Consider the following 23,949-nt stretch of genomic DNA (forward strand, 5'->3'; position numbering starts at 1 on the left):
GCTAAAAATTTGAAAAAAACTTATATTCAAAGAAAAAATTCAACACAAAAAAAATTCTTCACTATTACATCACATTTTCAGACGTCAAAGCCATCCAACACATCTCGTTTTTATTAGATCACGATAACAATTTTCATGTCATTAAGCTTGGCGAGTTACATATAAATTAAGTTATAAATAAATAAATACTAAATTGCTTAAGAAAATTTGTAAAATAATGCAACAAACAGATTGGAAAAAGTGGTGTCGACTTTGTGGAAAGCAAAATGGTGCAGATGTTGATTTGAATTTAAAATTTGAAAATGCTGAAACTTTAGATGTGATTATCCAAAGATATTTTGGGATAATGGTACATATTTACACAATATTTTAATACTAAATTTTTGAAAATTTGAGTTGCAGGTATCAGACGAAATAGAGTGGTGTAACAAAATATGTATGGTGTGTCATGACACAATAACATCAATAATAAAATACAATGCTCATATCGCTAAAGTAAATGAAATGTTTGTTGAGCTTAGGAAGAACTGGGTTTACCAAAATTTTGATATTAAATCTTTAAGAGAAAAATATGGATTAAATAACCAGAGTAGTGAAACATGTGAGTTTAATCTAACCAAACCGCTTTCGTCGAACATAACTTATGGTATACAAATACAGTGCGGAATCCAAACTGATAGTACACAGTCTTTAATAAAGCCAGAGAAAATATGTGTACAAACAGATAATATAGAAACAGTAATATCCGAAAGTGAAACGCACGATATCAATTTGGACAATAAATCAAATCAAAACAGTTTATCCGATCACGACTTATCAGATTTAGAAGAAAAAAGATTTAAGTGTCCCAAATGTGAAAAACCTTTTAAACTTAAACGATATGTAGTTGATCACGTTCGTCGTGTTCATAAAAAAGATAAACCTTTTTCGTGTGATATTTGTGGATCAGATTTTGAAACTAAAAAAGAATTGATTGATCATTACGCAGCACACCCAGGAGAAAGAAAATACAAGTGTACAAAATGTGAGAAAGCTTTTAAAACCAAAAGAGATTTAAGGGTAATTTGATTTTTCGATACGCAATCAAAACGTAATATGTACTAATTTACCATATTTTAAGACTCACATGGTAATACATGATGGAACTGGATGTATATGTCAAATATGTGGCGTAAAGCTTAGTACAAAAAAAATTTTAAGGATCCATATGTTGGTACATTCCGATGAGAATAAGTACAAATGCGACTTTTGCTTTAAAGAGTTTAAAAGACCAAATGCTTACAAGAATCATTTAATTCTACATACCGGACTAAAGCCATACGAATGTCCATTTTGTAATTTAACTTTTGCAAATGGTTCAAACTGTCGAAAGCATAAACGAACCGTTCATCCAACAGAACTGGCCGTTCAAGAATCGAAAGGTAAAAAACTCTCTAGAATAATGCCGACAATAAAGCAACTAAATGAGCTAGCTTCGGATAATGTTTCATAAAAGTGTAGTTTATTGAACCGAAAAACTAATACAGATTTTACAGTTCATATATAGTTTGAATCCTTAGTTTATATTTTATTTTAGTAAAAAAAATCGACATGCATTTTTTAACAGTCAATTCGCGTATCAATACAAAATGTGCAAAGCAAGAAAAAACGAGTAAACTAACTTGATAGTCGTATAGTACAATTTGAAATAAATAGTTTTCAATAAAAAAAGAAATTATTTAACTTGTTTGTAATTCCATTTGACTCAAAATTTCTTTCAATTTACAAAATTTGGGAATATTTTGATTCGGAGTTCTTGGTTGATTTTTTAATTTCATTTCAGCATATTCCACAGGATGTGCGTGTTTTTCATGTTTCTTGCAATTTGAAAGATCTGAATAAGAAGCTTCACAAAACTGACAGTGATAAGGCTTCAATTTTGCGTGTATTAACATATGGGTCTTAAAATTTCTACGATCTTTGCAAGCGTATTGACACAAAATACATTTAAAATTTTTCCTTTCGGTGTGATTGTTACGCAAATGTTCCTGAAATAGAATTTATGCATAATTGAAACTCTAAAAAGCATGATAGATAATATTATGTTGAATTACCTGTAAAGCTGGAATTCGTTTAAAAGATTTTTCACATTTCGTACATTTAAAAGGTTTTTTATTACTATGCACAATTTTGTGGGCACTTAATGCATTGAATGTTAGGTATCTAAAACAAAATTCTAATTTAACACAAATATTCCTTATCTAAAAATTTTTAATACCCTTTGCCACATTCTTCACATATAAAGGATGTTTTTCCAATATGAACAATTTCAATATGAATTTTCAAATGTTTTTCCCAAAAAAAAATTTTATCACATTGAGTGCATGAAAATGTTTCGCGTTTTTCTGGAGGTAAATGAGTTAGCTCATGTTTCTCAAGAGCTGATATTGCTTTAAAAGCTTTACCGCAAAACTTACACGCTTTTGGTTTCGACACAATAGAATGTTTCGTTTTTAAATGGGAGGCCCAAGCACCCTTACTCAAAAATGTTTTGTTACAAATTTCACATTTTGCAACAGCCTCTTTCAAATCAAAAGTTGAGTTATGCTTATGGTCATTTTCCCTTTTTAAGTCTATATCTTTTTTGTTGCATGCAAATGCTGTGCTCATTTTGAACTCTTCAATTTTTAATAAGTTTTTGTCCTTACTATAATAATCGAATTGTTGCACAAAATTTTCACGTATCACAACTTCGTTGAAATTTTCATTTTTTTCAGCATTCTCTTGAATTTTATCGTCTTTATTTAATATCATTTTCAAGTTACAATTGTTTTCTTCATTCAAATTTTTGATTTCAACGTCTTCATTAGTTTCAACAGTACTCTTAATATTTGATATGGAATCTTCAGTTGCTTCAGAGTTATACCCTTTTATGTTTTCTTCATTTTCTGTTATTGTCTTCGTTGTTGCACTTTTTTTCATTTGCTCTATAATTTTTTTAAGTTCCTTGAAACTTGGAACATGTTTTGTGTAAGGTTGCAACCTCTCAGCCACACTGTTAATAAATTCTGCCTTATGAGAATGTTTTACATGCTTTTTACAGTTTGATTGATGAGCGTAAGAAGCTTCACAGTACAAGCAACGATATGGTTTGAGACCAGTGTGAGTTAACATATGTGCTTTTAAATTTCTTTGATGTTTTGTCACATACTCACAAAGGGTGCATTTAAAATTCTTTATATCAGTGTGTAAGAGTACATGTTCCTTCAACGAGTGATTATTTTTTAGTTTTACATTACATATTAAACATTGAACATTGCAACTTTTTTTATGGATCTGGAAACAAATTATTAGTTGAAATTCCCAACTTTTGTTTCAATATGCTTACGTTTAGTTTTTCTACATTTTTAAAGAGTCGCGGACACATATCGCATTGAAGGGTAGCTTTAATGTGGATGAGCTTATGTACTTCCTAATTAAGGCAGTTTGTTTTTGTTACTTTATTTTACAATAATACAATGAATTCATACCAGAGATCTACTTGAGGTTGTTTCCTTACTACAAATATCACAAAAAAACTGTTTTTCTTTCATTAAGAATGTTTCTTTATGAGGTTTTAACAAAATTTCATCATTAACTGCTCTCAGTTGTTCAATTTTCGGAACATTTTTAGAAACTCTAACAATTCCCATCACTTCTGCTGCTGCTAATTCCAGTGAATGTGCGACTTTTTGATGCTTTCTACAATTAGATCCATCTGCAAACGTTAAATCACAAAAAACACATTGGTATGGTTTCAATCTACTGTGTAAAATCAAATGATGTTTAAATGCATCAGATCTCCGAAATAGTTTCCCACAAAAATTGCATTTATATTTTTTGTGTTCAGAGTGAAAAACCATATGTCGACTAAGTAAAGCTGGGGAACTTATCGGTTTACTACATATGGGGCATATTACTTTATGACTTGCATGAGATTTTTCGTGTATCTAATAATTAAATTGTTAATAATTATTTACAGATTCAAATATACTTTTATTATGTATAAATTAATGTACCTATGTACATATTTACCTTCAAGGTTACTCTTCTTTTAAAAGATTTCAAACATTTAGTACATTTAAAAGGTTTCTTTTCACTATGTACTATTTTATGTGAATTTAAAGCAGCAACACTCACATATCTACATAAATAAATCACAATAAGTAAATATATGTAAATATGTATGCATTCTTTTACTTAAAAATTTATACATTTGCAAATATTTAGACATAGCGTAATAATTTGTACTTACCTTTTACCACAATCCTCGCAAATAAGCAATTTTTTTTCAACATGAACGAATTTCTCGTGACCATTTAAATCGTTTTTAGAAGCGAATTTTTTACCACATTTTGTACATAGAAACATTGCTCCTTTTTGCGGGTTAAATACATTTCTTTTATTCTTGGCTATAATTGAAAGTGTATTATTCAAATGAATTCGAGTTATGTATCCCCATACATATGGAAATAATGAATTTAAACTCTTTAAAATTCTTGTGGTCTTGAATATTACCATAAAATAAAACTTACGTTAAGAATTCATTTTTTAAAATTTTTTCATCTAATAATTTAGAAGTGCACCACCTTATTGGGCACTTTATTCTCATATAGCATGCATTTACATTATATAGCACAGCGTTTCTCAAAACCCATGACAATGCGACCACAAAAGCTAATTGGCAATGATACATGGCACCCGTTTTCTTAATTTTGTGCATTATTTAATGACTTCTACGTTGCTTATTTTTCTTTACCAAATTATCTAATGTTTCTCTATCGAATTAGAGAACTTAAAAACTTATTAAAATTCAATTTTTCATTGTCGTGTGAGATATTTTTATATTGTTTCCAAAATCATTTATGCCGCGATCCGTGTTTGAGAGTCGCTGATATAGTATTCATTATTATTTAAATATTCAAGTTTGAATCAACATACCTTTTTAAGTGTGAAAACAGAACCAAGACGGTGAACGGTAACGACGGACGATTTCTGTTGTTAATTTTCATTCTTGCTAGCCTCTTTTATATGTCTATATGAATTTTAATATTTCGTCAAGGAAAATCGTTGTTCTTCTGTTTTCATAAAAATAGATAATCAAAAAACGCTAAAATAAAAGGTACAAAATATTTATTTCATCATTCACAAAATATTTAAATATTTACAGTATATCGACTTGAGTTTCACATTAGCTGATAAACATTATATATTATTTTGTTGTTCTTAATTTTTCAAACCGCTTTCGACTTTCAAGTCGAGATAATAATTTTGTCAGTTCGACTTAACATGAGGAGTTCAAGTCAAGTAGCGTTTATATAAGCTCGAAATCCGCTTGCAGTCTTCAAGCTGCATATAAATAATAATATGGAATATTAATTCGTGAACATTAATTAATCGGAAATCGATTTATTTTTGAGCTGTACAAAAGCTTCCTGACTTATCTTGACATAACAAAAATATCTGTTAATCGTAGTTGCGGAAGTAAAAAATTTTTTTCCAAGTTAAGAGAAAATTAAAGTTATTCCATATATTTTAAATCATTATTGTTTTTAAACAGTCAAACACGGTAAATCAAAAGTAGTAAGAATGGGAAAAGGTTTAGCTTACTGATAATATATACTACAAAATCGATGATCTACTGTAAAAACAAAACCAAAACGGTAAGCGGCAGCGTCAGACGATTTCTGATGTTAGCCCAGAATAAAAGCGGAACAACAAAAACAACTGTAGAACATGATAACAAATAATGTCAACAAAATTGCACGTAAAATAGGAATTTGGGTAATTTTACAGCTTGCGATATTTATGCGACATACAGCCTATATGAATTTTGACATTTCGTCGAAAATTGGTCTGTTCGTTGAAAATTGCTAGTATACGTAAACAATGTTTACCATCAGACTTTGTCTGACGGAAACTCTATTTTCATCCGATTTGCTTTCAGATTTTTTTAAAAATAAAAATGGCGACATGTTGTAGTTTCTGGCAGCGGTCAGCTGATTCTTGTTATGGTTATAATTTTCGTAGCAAAATTTTTAAATTTTGACACAAAGTCTGAGTGCAATAAGGTAACTTCTGTCCGATACCAAGTAAATATTTTAGGTTTAGTAGAATAAAATGTGTAATAAAAATTGGAGGAAATGGTGCCGGCTTTGTGGAGAAGAAAATGGTTCAAAAGTAGATATAACCATAAAAATGGAAAATCACGATACTTTGAGTGTATCGGTTGTTAAATATTTTGGAATACAAGTGCGTATGAAATGTTATAAATTTTTATAAGTATATGTACATAAATATATGTGTATTAAAATTAAGATGATTTCTAGATTTCCGAAAACATCAATAAAACTGCCAAAGTCTGTTTAGTGTGTTATGACATTATTGACTCAATCATAAACTATAATGCACGCATAGAGAAAGTTAACTGTATGTTTCTAGAGCTGGAAAACTATTATCAGACAAATGAACAAAACCAGGATTTAAAATTTTTAAGAGAAAAATATAAGCTAGTTGATCAAGAGGACAAGGTAACTGGATTGGAAATAGGGAATCATAATCTCCATAAAAGAAACCTTTTAAAATTTAAATCGGTATGTGTCGTAGACGAAACTGTTGATAACAGGAACGAAGTAACAGAAGAAGAATTTTCAGAAAGCGCAATCAGTTTGAATGAAAAAAACGATGTTAATATATTTGAAAAGGACACAACACCTGCAAGTGAAAATGATTCAAGATATGATTTTTCAGAAGTAGAAGAAAAAAAGTTCGAATGCCCCAAATGTGGAAAATTCTTCAAATTCAAGAGGTATGTTGGTGATCACATTCGCAAAGTTCATAAAAAAGATAGACGATTTGTTTGTGATGTGTGCAGTATGGAGTATGAAACTAAAAAAGACTTAACTGATCATTTTTCTACTCATAAAGAGGAACGAAAATATAAATGCTCCAGTTGTGAAAAAGACTTTAAGAAAAAACAGGATTTAAGGGTAAAATTCAGTTTTCAATTAGTGTTTTTTAATTATTGCATATAATTTTAGAGACATGCGGCTGTTCATGATGGTATAGGATGTATTTGTCAAATATGTGGTCTTAAACTCAAAACAAGGAAGCTGCTAAGAAGCCATATGGTTATGCATTCCGATAAGAAAAAATTTAAATGCAATTTTTGCTTTAAAGAGTTTAAAAGAACGAAAGAATTTAAAAATCATTTAATATTACATACGGGTCTAAAACCTTATGAATGCCCGTTTTGCAAATTGAATTTCGCAAATGGTTCAAATTGTCGTAAGCATCAAAAAAACGTTCATCCCACAGAATTAGCAACTCAAGAATTAAAAGGCAAAAAACAAAATTCGAAACCCATTCCAACTATAGAAGAATTGAACACGTTAGTTTACCAAAAAGTCTCGTAAAGAAAATCCAATTTTGCTCAAATCTATTGCAAAATTTTTAAAGGTCAAAGATTAATTAAGTTGAACCATCTTTTCAAATATATATGGTGGCATATAAAACTTAAAAAAAAAACAAAGAATTTTTAATGTTTTATTCCATCAAATCAATTTTTTTAATTAACACATTTTATTTCAATATTAATAAAAAAACTTCATAAAATAAAGTATAAGAATTAACGAAAATAACAAAAAACAATTAAAAATTCTTAGGTGTCTCATGGGTAGTTTTGCCTGCTTTTACATTTAAAAGAAAATTTTAATATTTATGCATGTAATTTTAGAACATTGACTACTTTGTTTTAATAACGTTTTTGGTATGTCTCGTAGTTGACGGAAATACAGGCCTGGGTCCTAAGACAGTTCGCATCTGACGAATTTATACTTATTATGGGATCTATAGAGGGCCCAAAATAAATAGCCCACAAGATTAACTTTTTTCAAATTTTTACATTCTTTAAGTTTTGTGTTATTAAAACATTAAGAAATTGATTTAAAAAAAGCATTCCAGGTTCTGTTCATTTTTTTAAGATTTCAATAAATGCTACACTACAAGAAAAATAAGTGAATTTTTTTTTTCGAAGTATTTAGTTGATTTTGGTGTATTTTTTCAAATTTGAGAAAATGTACATTTGATATTAGCAAGTTTGCTAATTTTGTATGATATGTCTCCCAAAATGCATACATCTGATATAAAGAGTCGCATACAGTTCGTTCGGGTGCAGTACAATTGCATTGGAAAAATGCCTCTCACGGCACTAATGTGCACATTCCAAGAGTAACGACCTCTTACAAAAATAAGGCCATTTTCATACAAAAAATAAAGCAACACTCATGACCTTTTAACAAAATAAGTCCTTAATATCCAACTCTTCTCATTTTTTCCCCTGCAAATAGAGGCATTTTTCCAATACAAATTGTACATTTTTGTGCATTGGTTGTGCTGCATCCGGACGAACTGTATGGGACTCGATTCGTCTGAGTACTCTTTCGTCCGTCTTTCATATATGTATACTAAATTTGTACTTTTGTAGTTATGAAATTTCTGCCTTCCTTTTTGAGTTCAAAGTTTTTCAGGTGAACGTTTGAATCTACTAATAAAAGAAAACTAACAGAAATGGAAAAATTTTTCTGTTTTTGTTTTTTATTCTTTGGATTTTGAATGATTCTCATATAAGTAAATTGCAATATTGCAATACCAAACGGAAAAACATATTCTTCTCTCTTAAAAAATTTATTTCAAATACACATAAATACAAAAAAGAATCTACTTTTTAATGAACAATACGGAAATAAAGCACATTCAAAAATAAAAATTTTGGTGAAGAAAGATGAGAAATGTTAACAGACCCGATGGTATTCCCATACTACGACATAACGGTAACCCCATACCACGGTAATGGTAACCATATACAATTACGTTTTCAACGCAGTGATTTATATACCGCGTTTATAGCGGATTTTGGGCGCATATAAACCCTACTTGACTTGAAATTATTAAATTACGCCGATCTTTTAAAATTATTAGCTTGACTTGAAAATCGACTTTATATACGCTGATTGAAAGATTAAAAATCACAAATTAATATATAACGCTAATCCACAAATGTAAAACCAAATTTCAAGTAACTGCGTTTTTGATCATTCAGTTCTAACGTACTAAATGTGGCTTATGTTTAACAATAAAGTACTACACATGCCGTCAAAAAAATGTGTTTGATTTAGCGATGAATATGTTTTATAACTACAAAAAAATAAAAATTTCAAAAATATATTTGATTTCACGCAAGTAAAGTTAAATAATAGAAATTTCTCTTAAATTCTAATGAGAGTAGGTCTGTCTGGATTAAGAAAGTTTTAGTAGCAAAACGTCAGGTATAATACTTTTGAGAAATGAGAGAAAATGGCGACGTCAGTAATTCCTCAATGTTTAAATTGTACAAGCTAGTAACACTTAAGATCATAACATAATATTACATTGCTACAGAAAAACCCTATTAACAATCACAAACATTTTTATGTTTACTTTTTGATTTAACCCATTATTTTTCGTTTTTATGCTTTGATTTGACCGGCTACTTAAAATTTTTTAAAAAAAATGTTATTTGAAAATTTCGCAGATTTTTCCTAAGACCTTTATGTTCGTTACACATCATTGTATCAGATAATATCAAATGAAAAAAATAGAAACATACCCCCCTGTACCATTTTTCGAAACTCAGTTTATAGCATCCCTGCTGCTATGTTTATTTTAAATACGAAGTAAAATTATCAAGAAATTATTTTTAACATTTATTTTTTTAATAAATGTATTTGATACTATTTATGGCGGAAACCAAATGGCATAGCATAGAGTAAACTTTCAAGTGATATGTCGTTGTCTTTTTAAGAATACAAATTTAAAAGTTTAATTAAAATTAGGAAAAAAAATTATATGTAGGCTACGTGTATACATGTATGTAACATTGTTAGAAATTTGTGTTGTTTATTTTGTCAAATCTAAGGTTTAATAGAATAAAATGTGTAATAAAGACTGGAGGAAATGGTGTCGGCTTTGTGGAGAGGAAAATGGTTCAAAAGTAGATATAACCATAAAAATGGAAAATCATGATACTTTAAGTGTATCGGTTGTTAAATATTTTGGAATAAAAGTGCGTCAAAACCTTATATTTTTATACATGTGTATGTACATAAATATATGTATATTAAAATTAAGATGATTTCTAGATATCCGAAAACATCAATAAAACTGCCAAAGTCTGTTTAGTGTGTTATGACATCATTGACTCAATCATAAACTATAATGCACGCATAGAGAAAGTTAACTGTATGTTTCTAGAGCTGGAAAACTACTATCAGACACACGAACAAAACCAGGATTTAAAATTTTTAAGAGAAAAATATAAGCTAGTTGATCAAGAGGACAAGGTAACTGGATTGGAAATAGGGAATCATAATCTCCATAAAAGAAACCTTTTAAAATTTAAATCGGTATGTGTCGTAGACGAAACTGTTGATAACAGGAACGAAGTAACAGAAGAAGAATTTTCAGAAAGCGCAATCAGTCTGAATGAAAAAAATGATGTTAATATATTTGAAAAGGAAACAACACCCGCAAGTGAAAATGATTCAAATTATGACTTGTCAGAAGTAGAAGAAAAAAAGTTCGAATGCCCTAAATGTGGCAAATGTTTTAAATTCAAAAGGTATGTTGGAGAACACATTCGCAGAGTCCATAAAAAAGATAGACGATACATTTGTGATGTATGTAAAATGGAGTATGAAACTAAAAAAGATTTAACTGATCACTTTTCTACCCATAAAGAGGAACGAAAATATAAATGCTCTATTTGTGAAAAAGACTTTAAGAAAAAACAGGATTTAAGGGTAAAATTTAGTTTTCAATTAGTGTTACTATGACTATTCCATATAATTTTAGATACACGCTGCTGTTCATGATGGTATAGGATGTATTTGTCAAATATGTGGTCTTAAACTCAATACAAGGAGGCTTCTAAGGAGTCATATGGTTATGCATTCCGATAAGAAAAAGTTTAAATGCAACTTTTGCTTTAAAGAGTTTAAAAGAACGAAAGAATTTAAAAATCATTTAATATTACACACTGGTTTAAAACCTTATAAATGCCCCTTTTGCAAATTGAATTTCGCGAATGGCTCGAATTGTCGTAAGCATCAAAAAACCGTTCATCCTACGGAATTAGCAACCCAAGAGTTAAAAGGCAAAAAAAAAATTTCGAAATCCATTCCAACTATAGAAGAATTGAACGCGTTAGTTTACCAAAAAGTCTCATAAAGACAATTCAATTCTGCTCAAATCTATTTTAAAATTTCCTTCAAAGGATACTTTTTAAATAACCTAAACAAAATTGATAATAATAAAAATTAGTAATTAAACAAAAATTGATAATTAATACACGTATGTGTTTTATAAGCAAAAACAGAAAGAAAATAAAATTTAAATTTCTCATGTCCATCGATCTCTTTGTATATACATACACACATACACACAATTATATCGCAAACAATTTAACTTTTTATTTGCTTACGAACTTCTTATTTCTAAACAACCATAATTATAGGAAACTGAGTATTTAAATCTTCTACTATTTCTATTTCAGCTGGAAAACGCGTGGAAAACTTTTCAAATACCTGCCAAAATATTTTCACAACAGATTTTCACAACAAATTACTGGATTCTTCGATTGCTAAAAACACTCAGAATCGTTTTATAATGAAAAACATTCATAATCGTTTTATGTTCCAACTTTGCCAAAAAAAAACATTTAAAGTTTTTTAAGGTTTTTTTCAATATTTTTCTCCCAAAACGTTTTTGCCATATATTTTTATTATGTATATACTACTGAATTCTTCGAGTTACTAATTGTAACTAAAAATGTTAAAAACCGCTCTATCTACTCTAGTTTAGCTACAAAACGTATTTAAAATTTTTCAAGGTTTCACTAGAAATTTGCTAGAAATTTTTAGTATACTTATGCACTTATATAGTATGTATGTACATACATTATTGTCTAGTTCTGCGAGCTACTAATGCTGACAATTACTGTTAGTATTTTCTTATTCAGTATATCTTAGAATTCTTATTTATTTCTTCTAGTTCAGCCAGAAAACGCGTTTAAAGTTTTTCTAAATATTTTCGCAGAATATTTGTATATTTCTGCTTTATAAAATTTCTATTCTGTAATGAAAGGCAAAACAAACATTAGATCCATTTGGTATAAAACATGAAAAAAGAGAAAAAAGCGACGTCACTTATTTCAAAGAAAAAAAAATGACCAAACGGAAGGTGATAAACGTTAAATATCAGAATATTTATGATTAATAATATTATAATATAAAATATTTTCAAGTTATACAAAAAGCGAAAATTTTGATTTTGCATTATAAGTGTGAAGTTTAGAAAAATAAACATTTCGAGCAAAGGAAAACAAAATTCTAAAAGTAATTAATTTACCACAAATAACTTATCTACAATTTAGTTGAGAGGTTTACAATTTATAATAAATTAAGTTTTGTAACGTTAGTGGAAAAATAAAAATAAATCTGCTATAACTGCGGCCCGGGAAACGATTGCTTTTTCTCAGGTCACTATTTATATTTCGGGTCTAGCAATAAAAAACAAACATTTATCATTGGAAATGGTTTTATTGTTCTTCAAAATATTCCCCATGAAGATCAATACACTTTTGCAAGCGCTGAAACCAATTTTCGTAGCACTTTTTCCACTCCGATTGAGACACCTCCAAAACATGGTTTTTGAACGCATCGACTGCTTCTTCAGGTGTTGAAAATCGTTGTCCACGCATTTTTTTTTTGATGTGAGGGAATAAGAAGAAGTCATTGGGTGCTAAATCAGGACTGTACGGCGGATGACCCACCAATTCGACATTTTGAGTGCTCAAATAGTCCATTGTTTCAGCTGATTTGTGAGAGCTTGCATTGTCATGATGAAGAATGATTCGCCGGCGCTTGTTTGTTTTCCTTATTTCTTCGAAAACTTTCGGCAAACAGATGGTGGTGTACCATTCAGAATTGACCGTCCTACGTTCCACTAAAGGTACTGTGGCCACATGACCGGTTATACCAAAAAAAAAACGCGATCATTTGCTTCGATGTGCTTCTTCCACGAACAACTTTTGTTGGATTTGGCTCGTCTTGGAACACCCATACGGTCGATTGCTGTTTCGTTTCGGGCTCATATGCATAGATCCATGATTCATCACCTGTGACTATCTTATAAACGTCTTTTTTCAACATTTCTTTGCTCCAATCGACACGAGCCTTCTTTTGTGCAATCGTCAAATTTTTTGGGATCCATCGACAACACACCTTTTTCACGGCAAGATGTTCATGCAATATCTTATGTAAGCTGGTGGAACTAATGCCCAAGGATGCCTCAATCTCACAGTATGTCACATGCCGGTCCATCATTATCATTTCGCGCACAGCATCGATGGTTTCCGGCAAAACGACCGAAATTGGCCGACCTTCACGAAATTCATCCTGGAGCGAACGGCGTCCGAAACCAAACTCTTGGTACCAGCGATTTACAGTGGTTTTTGATGGTGCTTCATCACCAAAAGTCGAAACAAGTTGATCGAGACACTCTTGTCTCGATAATCCGCGCCGAAAATCGTAAAAAATCATCGCACGAAAATTTTCACGGGACAATTCCATTTTTTGACCGAGATGAATTTTTCAAGTCACTGTAAACAATACAATTCGCGCTCGAATGACAAAACGTTCTGAGTGAAGTTGTCCTAAAAAATGTCAAACTTTCCAATGGAAGTGTCAGATTGCACCTGGAAGCACTAGTATTGCCAGGACCCGAAATATAAATAGTGACCCTTTATATTATAATAATATTATACATTTAAATGTACGACTTTTTTAAAATAATTCAAATGCTTAGTTTGAAAAAACTGTCAGAAATGTCAAAAACAAAAAATTTCACAAAATGCTGCCAGTTGAAAAGTTTTACGATGCGAATTCACATATGCAGTAAGTTTTATAAATTGTGAAGCATATAAGATTAATTAATATAGCACAGACATGCAAAATATATAGATATATATGTGATTATATCAGATGTATGCATTTTGGGAGACACATCATACAAAATTAGCAAACTTGTTATTATCAAATGTATATTTTGTCAAATTTGAAAAAATACACCAAAATCAACTAAATACTTCGAAAAAAAAATGCACTTTTTTTTTCTTGTAGTGTAGCATTTATTGAAATCTTAAAAAAATGAACAGAACCTGGAATGTTTTTTTTAAATCAATTTTTTAATGCTTTAATAAGACAAAACTTTAAGAATGTAAGCACTAGCAAAATAGGAAAATATTGAATTTTAACTTTTTCTAATTAAAAATTTGAAAAAAGTTGATCTTGTAGGATATTTATGTTAAAAAGGGCCCTCTATAGATCCCATAAGAATACGTATAAATTCCTCAGCTGTGAACTGAGGAATCTCTTAGGGTCCAGGCCAGTATTTCTGTCAGCCGTGCTTTGACAGCTTAAACACAAACTATTTTTATATCCTTTTTTTATGTTCTCTCTTCAAAATTTTATTTCAAAAACACATACATAAAAAAGAATAATCTACTTTTTAATGAACAGTGTCAAACATTGTGGAAATATAGCAGATTCAAAAACAAAATTTGAAAGAAAAAAGATCAAAGGCGGGCAAACTCGATAGCAGTAAATATACTGCATTACTGCATTATTTCTAAACAACAATCTGGACATTTTCAATAAACAAAAAATGACATAAACATTAATAAAATAGAAGGATCAACACTAAAATAAAATTAGCTTATAAAAATAATTCTTGCAGATTTTCAGAAAAAAAAAAAATAAATTTATAAAAGCTACGATAAAAAGCCTTAATTTTGGCATTAAGATTTAAAAATCGAGTTAAAAATGCACAAAAAGGAATGGAAAAAATGGTGTCGTCTTTGCGGGAAAAGAAATGGTTCAGAAATAGATGTTAAACTTAAATTTCAAAAGTCAGAATCATTGGCTGAAATTATAATTAAATATTTCGGTATAATGGTAAATTAAACATTATTTTATATACTATATTAGAAAAAAATTGTAATTCTCCTATCTTAACCAAGAAAAAATTTCAGATAAATGAAGAAAACAGTTCGTGTACTAAGATATGCATGATATGTCACAATAAAATTAGCTCAATTGTAAAATTCCATTCGCATATTTTCAGAGTGGACAAAATGTTTGCGGAATTGGGAAGCGATTGTTTCAATCAAATCCTTGATATTGAATCTCTAAGAGAAAAATATGGATTAAAAGAAACACCCGAATTTTTTCATAGCGAAATGAGACCTGCAGATTTATGTTCTACAAAAATAGAAGATGAAACGGAATTCGAAAATAATATAGATTCGTCGTCCTCAAAATGTTTTTTAAAAAGTGAAGTTGTAGATGTTGACGAGACAAACGTTTCTGAAAAGTCAGATTCAAGTTCTACTAAATTACATGATGTGTTATCAAGTAATTGTTTCACAGACTCGAATTTTGAAAAAATGGACCAGGATGATATAGGTGAGAGCCAAGTTAATAAAAAAAAGTCCGAAACAGAGGAATGCACAAAATGTGACATTTGTCCGAAAGTCTTCCCTACAGCTAGAGGTCGGAAAACACATATGAGACAGGCACACTCAATAAAAATAGGTCCACCGCTTCATAAGTGTGATGTTTGTGGAAAACTATATAAAAAACTTCATCATCTAAACGTTCATAAAATTAATCACATGTCAGAAAAGGATAGAAAAGTATATAGTTGCCCAGAGTGCAATCAAAGTTTTACGAATGAATGGGCAGTATCTAACCATATTCGCGTTGTACACAAAAAAAAATTTATATGTGAATTGTGTGGTGCAGCGTTTGGAACAAATACAAACTTATCCGATCATCTTTTAACTCATTCCGACGAGCGAAATTTTAAGTGTCCCAAGTGTGAGAAAACTTTTAAATGTAGACGCGCTTTGAAGGTATACATACTTTCATTTTTTCATTATTTATATAATAAACATAATTTTTTTTAGCTTCATGTCGATATACATGACGATACAGCATATCAGTGTAAAACATGCGGCTTAAAGCTTAATACCAGCTTAACCCTTCGTCGGCATATGATGGTGCATTCCGATCAAAGCAAATATAAATGTAATTTTTGCTTGAAACAGTTTAAAAGACGTGATGCTTTCAAAAATCATTTAATATTGCATGCTGGTTTAAAGCCGTATAAATGTTCTTTTTGTGATTTGACTTTTACAAATGGATCAAATTGTCGAACACATCAGAAAAGAGCCCATCCAGTTGAGTTAGCAGCTGCAGAATTGAAAGGAAAACAAAAACATATTAAAAATGTACCAAGTATAAAACAGTTAAAGGCAATGAACGAGAAAGCATTGGTAACTGAAGAAAAGTGTTGGCCAAGTTTATATTTTGGCAAAGAACGCGAAGATGTTTTGTAAGCATGTTTATTCGAATTATTTGTTTAAATTACAAATTAAATATTGAATTATAGTGTATATGTAATATACACCATGCGTAAAATATTTTTATTCTTAAACTAATTGTAATTAAATAAATACAGCTCAAGAAGAAATCGTTTCACTAATGCAGCTAGACTTATAGCTGTTGTATTTTATGCGTTTTAAACAGTGGTCGTTGACTTACTTCAACCTAAAATTCAAAAATAGTTTATATTTTTTATAGCGAATAAAATAGTTTAAGTATCTAACAATGGAAAATAACACCACTCACTATGGTGAATATACAAAAAACATCTATTACACATCGTGTACACAGCTAATTCCCAATCACCAGTTTGGGTTCCGAAGCAATCACTTAACAATCGACGAAGGATTACAATACATCAATCTCATTAATAAGTTACTCAACAATGGATATAGGATTACGAATGTCATCGAAAATGGGCTAGAAAACGAAAAAACTTGCTCAACTCCATTCTTGGATGTTGCCCAGGCGTTTGATAAGGTGTGGCACAGGGGCATTATCTGCAAACTATAGGTTCTACTGAGTAGGATATGTGCAATATTAGAATCGTATTTAAGACATCGAACATTTAGAGTCAAGCAGAAAGATGAATATTCGGACTTAAAAGTTATCGAAGTAAGTGTGTCTCAGGGTAGCGTACTAGGCCCCATTCCATTTTTATTATATACTCGGGATATACAGTATATTCTATAGCTACTTTCGCAGATGACACGGCAGTCCTAGTCCAGGGTAGCACAGTGCAGGAAAGTACAGCAAAATCTCAAAAATCACTTTTTTGAACAAAGACAAAGTTATGTTATGGATGCAAAAATGGAGAATATTTGTGAATGAAGACAAATCTATTAATGTTAATTTTAAAAACAGATCAAACAATAATATCCCAATAGTACTCCATAACCGGTCCTTGCCGTATGTCAATTAGGCGAAATATTTAGGTAAACTTGGACTCGAAACTCCGGCGGAAAGAGGACATCAAAAGGAAAAGAGAGTAGTTGAATATTACAATTAAAATTCTAAATTGGCTACTAGGAAGATATTCGGAAATAAATGTTCACAACAAATTACTGTTTTGCTAACAAGTTCATGAACATAAAACCAATCTGGACTTACGGGGTTACCAATCTATAAAATCCATTTAAAGCAGGGTCTTGCGCGACATAGTTAAGGCCCCTGGGTACTTGAGAAATGGTACTATTCATAGGGACTTAAACGTGAAGTAGTAGAAATTCGCAAATACTCATTAAAACACCAAGTTAGAATCCAAAATCACCAGAACAACGAAGTGCGTGAAATAATAACTAACAGCGACTAAAAGACTTGGCGCCTGAAAAGAAGGAAGCCCACAATCTAGGGATGTAAAAGAGTAATTAGATAATTGGGGTTACTATCAGTGGATAGTATCAGTAGATTTTCTCCGCTCAACTTTTTGAGCGGAAGATTATTATAATTGCTCGTTAGGTAACCTCAGAACTTAGTTGCAATAACCAACAATTAATAAAAAAAGAAAAACAAAAACACATCGTATAATTTGCAGCTATTTGTTTATCAACATATTCTGTCTTTAGGCAATAATAACCCGGTTAGGCCTAGACAATGGGTACTAGAAATAGACCGACTAAGCCTAGACTGGCATTGCAAAAAATATTTTATCTTCTTTACATTTTCCTTCACTATAAAGTACTGGAGCACAAAATATTTTTATAATTTAAATAATAACAAATTCGTATTTATATATAAATATAAATAGTCCTTTACTAGCCCTTTCACAAACTGTTCATTTGAAGCCTCTATCTTTTTCGGAAGAGAAGTTATAAGCAAAAAAGCTTGAGCAAGTAAAAAATTCTTTAAAATCCCTGTATCGGAAAAAATTGAATTTTGTCAATTAGTTCCACACAAAAATTTTACCCTTTTCTGATGCCCTCAACCAGGTATGTCAAACTCATTATCATCACGGGCCATTTTAGGGTTTCCGAACATTGCTATGGGCCGCGCAATGAAAAAACTTATGCTACTATACTCAAATACACTCACTCATATTTTGTTAGTCGCATCACTCGAGGTGATAGGGTATTATTGAAAAGTGTTTTGGTTTTTAGTATAAAATTTCAACTTTTGGAAAATATTTTATGCTGAAAAACTCAAAATGTTTGAATAACAACTCATCGGGACAAGTGATACAAATATGAGTGTTTGATTTTTATTGTCAACATAAAAATAAATAAAACATACAATAATACAGCCATACAAAAAAATATAAAATCATTTTGTTTAAAGAAATTTAGCAACGTTTTTCTGTTACTAATCTTCGAAATTTGGTTGAATTTAATTCACAGTTGCAATTTTTAATATTTTTAATATTGATTGAACATGTTGATCTGTTAATCTTAATCTTTCAGCCCTAATTCAGATTAAATTATGTGCAATAATCGTTGTCTTTGAATAATATTTTGGAAAAAAGCTAATAATATGTATTTCTGGAAATTTTTCCATCAACTTATCGACCAAAAATGGATTAAGTGTCCGTGACTCATTTTGACATCTATTAAATTCTAAAAATCTTTCAAATCGGTTTTCAATAATTTATTCTAATTAGAATATTCAGAAAATTTCGAATTTACTTAACTAGTCTACTGTATACAAATATGAGAAAATTAAACTAGTTCAAGTATATAAGTATTTGATTAAAAAAAAAAACATTTCCACTTCCCAAAACGCAAAAATACAAATAATTCTAATAATAAGAAAGAAATGTCATCAGAAAAATATGTACAAAATATTTTTTCGACGATAAAAAATTCTAGGAAAACCTAAAAATGGGCCTTACCTGCTTTCAATTTGGGGTTAAAATATTTTTTGTACTGCCAGTCTAGCATTAATTGGTCTATTGCTATTAGTAGATATTATGTTTAGCAACGTTTTAGACGTTTCTTATGATAAATTGTAGATAGTGTATTAAATACCAATAAATAATAAACGTTGTTGTTATATGTAAAGTGTAAATAAGTAAGGAATATTAAAGGAAGTGTGAATATAAAAAAGTCAAGATGAATGAAGTATGGAAGAAATGGTGCAGATTGTGCGGTTGCAACAAAATCAAAGATTTTGATGTCAAGATCCACTTCGTAAGCATTAATGAAACTGTTTATACAGCTGCTCTGAAATACTTTGGAATATTGGTGCGTAGAAAACATAATTGTATTGTTAACCCAAACTATATGTATATAAAACTTGAACCAATTTTAGATTTCAAAAAATGATGATAACAGTAAAGTTTGCCATATGTGCGATAATGCTGTAAAATCTATCATCAAATATAACGATCATGTATTAAAAGTCAATGAAATGTTCATAGATTTGGAAAAAAACTACACTAATAAAAATGTTGATATAAGCTTTTTGAAAGAAAAATATGGTTTGTTTAATGAAGATAATCTTTTGCATAATCACATAATCAATGGAATTACTAACATTTCTACTTCGGAAACAAAAAATAACGTTCAAATTAAATCAGAATTCAGTATTTCTCCAAAAGTTAATAAAACTGAGGAATGTTATAATGAAATAAGCGGTGTTAATGATTGTTTTGAACAAGTTAAAGAAAGGTTCAATCAAAACGCTTGGAATAACATAGAAGTCGAATCTGAAAAGCCTCTTGAAAACAGAGTCTTAGGGGTGAACGATAGCACAGGTAAAAAAGAAAACTTAAAATGCGAAATATGTTGTAAAGTATTTCAATCCACTAAGGGAAGAACAATTCATATGAAAAAACAGCATTCAATTAAAAAAGGTCCCCCGTTTACATGCAATACTTGTGGTAGAATATTCAAGAGATTTCAGCAGCTTAACATTCACGAATCTATTCATTTATCAGAAAAAGAACGAAAATTTTACTTTTGTCCAAAGTGTAATAAAAAGTTTGTTAGTGAGTGGTACGTTCAAGATCATATAAGAATAGTTCATGATGGTGATAGACGTTTTATTTGCGAACTTTGCGGTGCTGCATTTGGAACAAATAAAAATTTACTAGACCATCATTTAACACATTCTGAAGAAAAGAAATTTCATTGTTCAAAATGTAACAAAGCATTCAAGTGCAAACGAACACTAAAGGTAGATACATAATTGCTTTATTCTAATATAGCAAAAGATTTATATATATAATTTTTAGTTTCATGTTGAAACTCATGATGAAACCGAGTATCCTTGTCACTTGTGCGGTTTAAAACTAAATACTAAAAGAATTTTACGTCGCCATATGCTCGTTCATTCTGATGAAAATAAGTACAAATGTAATTTCTGCTCAAAAGAATTTAAAAGACAGTACGAATTCAAAAATCATTTGTTACTTCACACTGGTCTTAAGCTTTACCAATGTTCATTTTGCGAATTGACATTTTCGAATGGTTCAAATTGCCGCAAACATCAAAGAGCTATTCATTCCATTGAGCTAGCAAATGCAGAATCGAAAGGAACGCTAATACTAGTAGAGAATGTGCCTAGTTTCAAACAGCTAATGGCAGCAAATGAAGAAGCATTAATAAGAAACAAATCTTAGTTCATAAAGGTTTTTTCAATATACAAACAATGGAATTAAATTATTGTTAATTTAAAAAGTAACATAAATTTGTATGGCAATAAAATTTTAACTTATTCGAAGAAGATTTTCCTTAGAACAAATCTTACACATCTAAGTTAGAAATCTAATTAGGTTTTGAGAATTTTTCAATGTTATTCTATACATATATACATATTTCATTCTTATTTTATACATATTGGATATATCATACTTAATTGTAAACATTTGAAATAAGCCTAAAGCGGCTTTTTACATTGTTAAATATCTATTTACAAATAGAAAATATGTATATACGAGTAAATTATGTATGTATGTATCAAAATTCTGTAATTTCAAAATCAAACTTGAATTTTGAAATTTCTTTACTAAAACACAATTGAATAACATTGCCCATCACTTCAAATGAGGAGTAATCAAATATGAATGATAGAATAAAGTATGACGTTTAATGTATTTATAATTCTTTAGATTTATTTATGGTATGTTAAATAAAAACTAAAATCCAAATAAATATTATTCAATTTTTATAGCATTTTCTAAAATTAATATTGAATTTGGTGTATTAGTTTTCGATCTTTCATACTCTGTTTCACAATCAGTCAATGCGCCATTATTGACTGCTCTGAGTTGTTCTATTTTTGGAACATTTTTGCATACCCTTTTTACTCCTTCAGCTTCAGCGGCAGCTAACTCAATTGGATGTGTAGTTTTTTGATGTTTCCTACAGTTTGAACCATTAGCAAATGTTAAATCGCAAAACGGACATTCGTAGGGTTTCAGTCCTGTATGTAGTATTAGGTGGTGTTTAAATGCGTCTGGTCTTTTAAATTCCTTTTCACAAAAATTACACTTATATTTTTTTTCATCAGAATGGACCACCATATGACGTCTTAACAAAGCTCGCGAATTTAATTGTGTTCCACAAATAGAGCATATGAATTTATGGTTTTCATGTGATTCTAGATGTAGCTGAATGTATATAACATTATCATTTTTTGTTGTAGTTATAAATAATTTTTTAATTGTAATGCATAAATTTCTTTAATTACCTTCAAAGTTGGCAAACGTTTAAAAGATTTTGGACATTTTGAGCATTTGAAAGGTTTGTCTTCCGTATGAACAACTTTGTGCGAATTTAATGCATCAACAGTCACATATCTTAAAATAAATTGCAAATTTATAACTATGTTATATACTACAACAGAGAAATTTAAATTTAACATACCCTTTACCACATTCTTCACAGATAAATGACTTTTCACGAACGTGAACAACCTTGACATGGGCATTTAGATTTCCTTCTGAGAAAAATTTTTTATCACATTGCACGCAAGGAAAAGTTCTTCTTTCGTCAGGAGGTAAATGGGTCACTTCATGTTTCTGGTGATCTGATATAGCTTTAAAGAGTTTTCCGCAAAATTTACAAGGTAACGGTTCCGTAACAAGGGAATGTTTTGCTTTTAAGTGAAATGTATATCCTCCCTTATTCAAAAATTTCTTTTTACACAATTCACATTCTACAACAGGCTCCTTACATGAATTATCTTCTTTGAATGTTTTCTTATATTTCTCTCGTTTTCTATGATATTTTTTGAGTTTTGTATTGTTTTTTCTATTTGCTCTTTCACAAGCTACACAATTTTCTTGGCCTACTTGAGGGCCCTGTTCTGTATTATTTATATTTTCGTTTGTACTTGGAAATTCTTTTAAATAATTGTCTTCTATTGCAACATCTTCGATTATAATACTATTTTCATCAAAGAACGTTGTTTCACCCCCTATGTCGTTGTTAATTTTATCGATTCCATGATTGATTTTGGTTTGATGTTCATTTTCAAATTCAGTTTTGCAATCAAACCGAGAGTCTCGAATAACTGACACACCATACTTCGTCCTTATTTCGCTTAAATCTACCACAATGTCAAATTTATGACTAAATTGCAAATCGCAGAACATTTCTTGAACTTTATGAACTTGTAAAAAATAATGTATTATTTCACTCAAAAATTGGTGGCATCGCTTACATATTTTAGTAGGAGCTTCATCATAATTATAAATCTAGAAAGTATCGAAATTTATAAATGTATATATGTATTTCATACAAGGAGTAAAGTTTTACACTGATAGAAAGGAATTTTTGAACTGCCTCTGCTAATGTTGAAAAATTTTCCTCCTTTATGAAAACATCTATTTGGGAGTTATCCTTTCCACACAAGCGGCACCAATTTTTCCATGTTTTCGCCATTTTTATTAAAAATAATTTTTAATAATTCAACTCAAGATATAGCATATGTACATATTAAAAATTTTAGCATATAGCAGTATTTTGTTAGCAACAAAAGTTTGTTTGTTTACAAATACTGTTTTTTTTTTTTGATAAAATCAAAAAGGGACATCTGTAATATTCATTTTTGTAAAAAAGTTTGGTGGGACGGAAGAACGCCAAAATATAATAAATTAATCTAGTACAAAGTATAACCAAAAATTTTACGATATAAGACACAATAAGATTCTTTCTCAAGTACGACAACTGTCAAATGGTTATTTCAAATAGGTTTTTTTTCTTAAAAAATCATCGACACCAGTATAAGAAAGTAAAAGTAAACAAAGATTTATGATTTTATATAAATGTATCAAGTTGAAATACATTTCTTATTCATTATTAAATATGAACGTACTCTTAATTAATAATAATACTAAAGAAGCTATCATACAGAAAAAAACATTTAATTTATATTGAACAACTTTGTTAAACTGTGACAGAGGCGTGTTTTTGGTTTTTTATATCTTATTTTATAAAGTACGTGTAAAGTT

The 23,949-nt window shown here is 29.8% G+C and overlaps 6 protein-coding genes across 8 annotated transcripts; 5 read left to right on the forward strand and 1 right to left on the reverse strand.

Moving 5' to 3' along the window:
- Positions 1–142: 142 nt before the first annotated feature.
- On the forward strand, positions 143–1,498 carry LOC129612642 (zinc finger protein 311-like). 2 transcript variants are annotated; one of them, XM_055526346.1, is made up of 3 exons: positions 143–349; positions 397–1,059; positions 1,121–1,498. In XM_055526346.1, the coding sequence occupies exons 1-3, from the start codon at positions 218–220 to the stop codon at positions 1,490–1,492; spliced, it is 1,167 nt and encodes a 388-aa protein (XP_055382321.1). In that variant the 5' UTR covers positions 143–217; the 3' UTR covers positions 1,493–1,498. The 2 variants fall into 2 exon arrangements, with proteins under 2 accessions (XP_055382321.1, XP_055382322.1); XM_055526347.1 differs by having other exon boundaries at positions 403–1,059.
- Positions 538–8,006, forward strand: LOC129612641 (zinc finger protein weckle-like). The gene is made up of 4 exons (XM_055526345.1): positions 538–601; positions 5,966–6,270; positions 6,348–7,007; positions 7,059–8,006. The coding sequence occupies exons 2-4, from the start codon at positions 6,139–6,141 to the stop codon at positions 7,431–7,433; spliced, it is 1,167 nt and encodes a 388-aa protein (XP_055382320.1). The 5' UTR covers positions 538–601; positions 5,966–6,138; the 3' UTR covers positions 7,434–8,006.
- Positions 1,714–23,552, reverse strand: LOC129612565 (zinc finger protein 99-like). Its single transcript, XM_055526233.1, has 11 exons — positions 23,255–23,552; positions 22,361–23,193; positions 22,185–22,293; positions 21,652–22,104; positions 4,274–4,548; positions 4,054–4,162; positions 3,510–3,968; positions 3,368–3,451; positions 2,258–3,315; positions 2,094–2,202; positions 1,714–2,027 (listed from the first exon to the last, which is right to left on the reverse strand). The coding sequence occupies exons 1-11, from the start codon at positions 23,378–23,380 to the stop codon at positions 1,719–1,721; spliced, it is 3,924 nt and encodes a 1,307-aa protein (XP_055382208.1). The 5' UTR covers positions 23,381–23,552; the 3' UTR covers positions 1,714–1,718.
- LOC129612640 (zinc finger protein weckle-like) lies at positions 9,739–11,848 on the forward strand. Its single transcript, XM_055526344.1, has 3 exons — positions 9,739–10,120; positions 10,197–10,856; positions 10,909–11,848. The coding sequence occupies exons 1-3, from the start codon at positions 9,989–9,991 to the stop codon at positions 11,281–11,283; spliced, it is 1,167 nt and encodes a 388-aa protein (XP_055382319.1). The 5' UTR covers positions 9,739–9,988; the 3' UTR covers positions 11,284–11,848.
- LOC129612635 (zinc finger protein 85-like) lies at positions 14,710–16,640 on the forward strand. 2 transcript variants are annotated; one of them, XM_055526337.1, is made up of 3 exons: positions 14,710–15,068; positions 15,134–16,027; positions 16,082–16,640. In XM_055526337.1, exons 1-3 carry the CDS (start codon positions 14,937–14,939, stop codon positions 16,511–16,513), a joined length of 1,458 nt encoding a protein of 485 aa, XP_055382312.1. In that variant the 5' UTR covers positions 14,710–14,936; the 3' UTR covers positions 16,514–16,640. The 2 variants fall into 2 exon arrangements, with proteins under 2 accessions (XP_055382312.1, XP_055382313.1); XM_055526338.1 differs by having other exon boundaries at positions 14,715–15,068; positions 15,146–16,027.
- LOC129612637 (zinc finger protein 254-like) lies at positions 19,530–21,227 on the forward strand. The gene is made up of 3 exons (XM_055526339.1): positions 19,530–19,735; positions 19,803–20,669; positions 20,728–21,227. The coding sequence occupies exons 1-3, from the start codon at positions 19,604–19,606 to the stop codon at positions 21,112–21,114; spliced, it is 1,386 nt and encodes a 461-aa protein (XP_055382314.1). The 5' UTR covers positions 19,530–19,603; the 3' UTR covers positions 21,115–21,227.
- Positions 23,553–23,949: the final 397 nt, after the last annotated feature.

This window comes from Condylostylus longicornis, unplaced genomic scaffold (assembly GCF_029603195.1).
Source record: "Condylostylus longicornis isolate FDR11 unplaced genomic scaffold, ASM2960319v2 ptg000075l, whole genome shotgun sequence".
Taxonomy (NCBI): Eukaryota; Metazoa; Arthropoda; class Insecta; order Diptera; family Dolichopodidae; genus Condylostylus; species Condylostylus longicornis.

What these genes read in the sequence shown, in the direction of transcription:
- LOC129612642 (XM_055526346.1), top strand. Translation starts at nt 218, where the DNA reads ATGCAACAAACAGATTGGAAAAAGTGGTGTCGACTTTGTGGAAAGCAA. An exon ending in AAAGATATTTTGGGATAATG is followed by an intron (nt 350 to 396) that starts GTACATATTTAC and finishes TGAAAATTTGAG; the next exon opens with TTGCAGGTATCAGACGAAAT. An exon ending in AAACCAAAAGAGATTTAAGG is followed by an intron (nt 1,060 to 1,120) that starts GTAATTTGATTT and finishes CCATATTTTAAG; the next exon opens with ACTCACATGGTAATACATGA.
- LOC129612641 (XM_055526345.1), top strand. Translation starts at nt 6,139, where the DNA reads ATGTGTAATAAAAATTGGAGGAAATGGTGCCGGCTTTGTGGAGAAGAA. An exon ending in TTAAATATTTTGGAATACAA is followed by an intron (nt 6,271 to 6,347) that starts GTGCGTATGAAA and finishes GATGATTTCTAG; the next exon opens with ATTTCCGAAAACATCAATAA. An exon ending in AGAAAAAACAGGATTTAAGG is followed by an intron (nt 7,008 to 7,058) that starts GTAAAATTCAGT and finishes ATATAATTTTAG; the next exon opens with AGACATGCGGCTGTTCATGA.
- LOC129612640 (XM_055526344.1), top strand. Translation starts at nt 9,989, where the DNA reads ATGTGTAATAAAGACTGGAGGAAATGGTGTCGGCTTTGTGGAGAGGAA. An exon ending in TTAAATATTTTGGAATAAAA is followed by an intron (nt 10,121 to 10,196) that starts GTGCGTCAAAAC and finishes GATGATTTCTAG; the next exon opens with ATATCCGAAAACATCAATAA. An exon ending in AGAAAAAACAGGATTTAAGG is followed by an intron (nt 10,857 to 10,908) that starts GTAAAATTTAGT and finishes ATATAATTTTAG; the next exon opens with ATACACGCTGCTGTTCATGA.
- LOC129612635 (XM_055526337.1), top strand. Translation starts at nt 14,937, where the DNA reads ATGCACAAAAAGGAATGGAAAAAATGGTGTCGTCTTTGCGGGAAAAGA. An exon ending in TTAAATATTTCGGTATAATG is followed by an intron (nt 15,069 to 15,133) that starts GTAAATTAAACA and finishes ATCTTAACCAAG; the next exon opens with AAAAAATTTCAGATAAATGA. An exon ending in AATGTAGACGCGCTTTGAAG is followed by an intron (nt 16,028 to 16,081) that starts GTATACATACTT and finishes AATTTTTTTTAG; the next exon opens with CTTCATGTCGATATACATGA.
- LOC129612637 (XM_055526339.1), top strand. Translation starts at nt 19,604, where the DNA reads ATGAATGAAGTATGGAAGAAATGGTGCAGATTGTGCGGTTGCAACAAA. An exon ending in TGAAATACTTTGGAATATTG is followed by an intron (nt 19,736 to 19,802) that starts GTGCGTAGAAAA and finishes AACCAATTTTAG; the next exon opens with ATTTCAAAAAATGATGATAA. An exon ending in AGTGCAAACGAACACTAAAG is followed by an intron (nt 20,670 to 20,727) that starts GTAGATACATAA and finishes TATAATTTTTAG; the next exon opens with TTTCATGTTGAAACTCATGA.
- LOC129612565 (XM_055526233.1), bottom strand. Translation starts at nt 23,380, where the DNA reads ATGGCGAAAACATGGAAAAATTGGTGCCGCTTGTGTGGAAAGGATAAC. An exon ending in TGTGAAGAATGTGGTAAAGG is followed by an intron (nt 22,294 to 22,360) that starts GTATGTTAAATT and finishes ATTTATTTTAAG; the next exon opens with ATATGTGACTGTTGATGCAT. An exon ending in AACGAATTCCAGCTTTACAG is followed by an intron (nt 2,028 to 2,093) that starts GTAATTCAACAT and finishes ATTCTATTTCAG; the next exon opens with GAACATTTGCGTAACAATCA.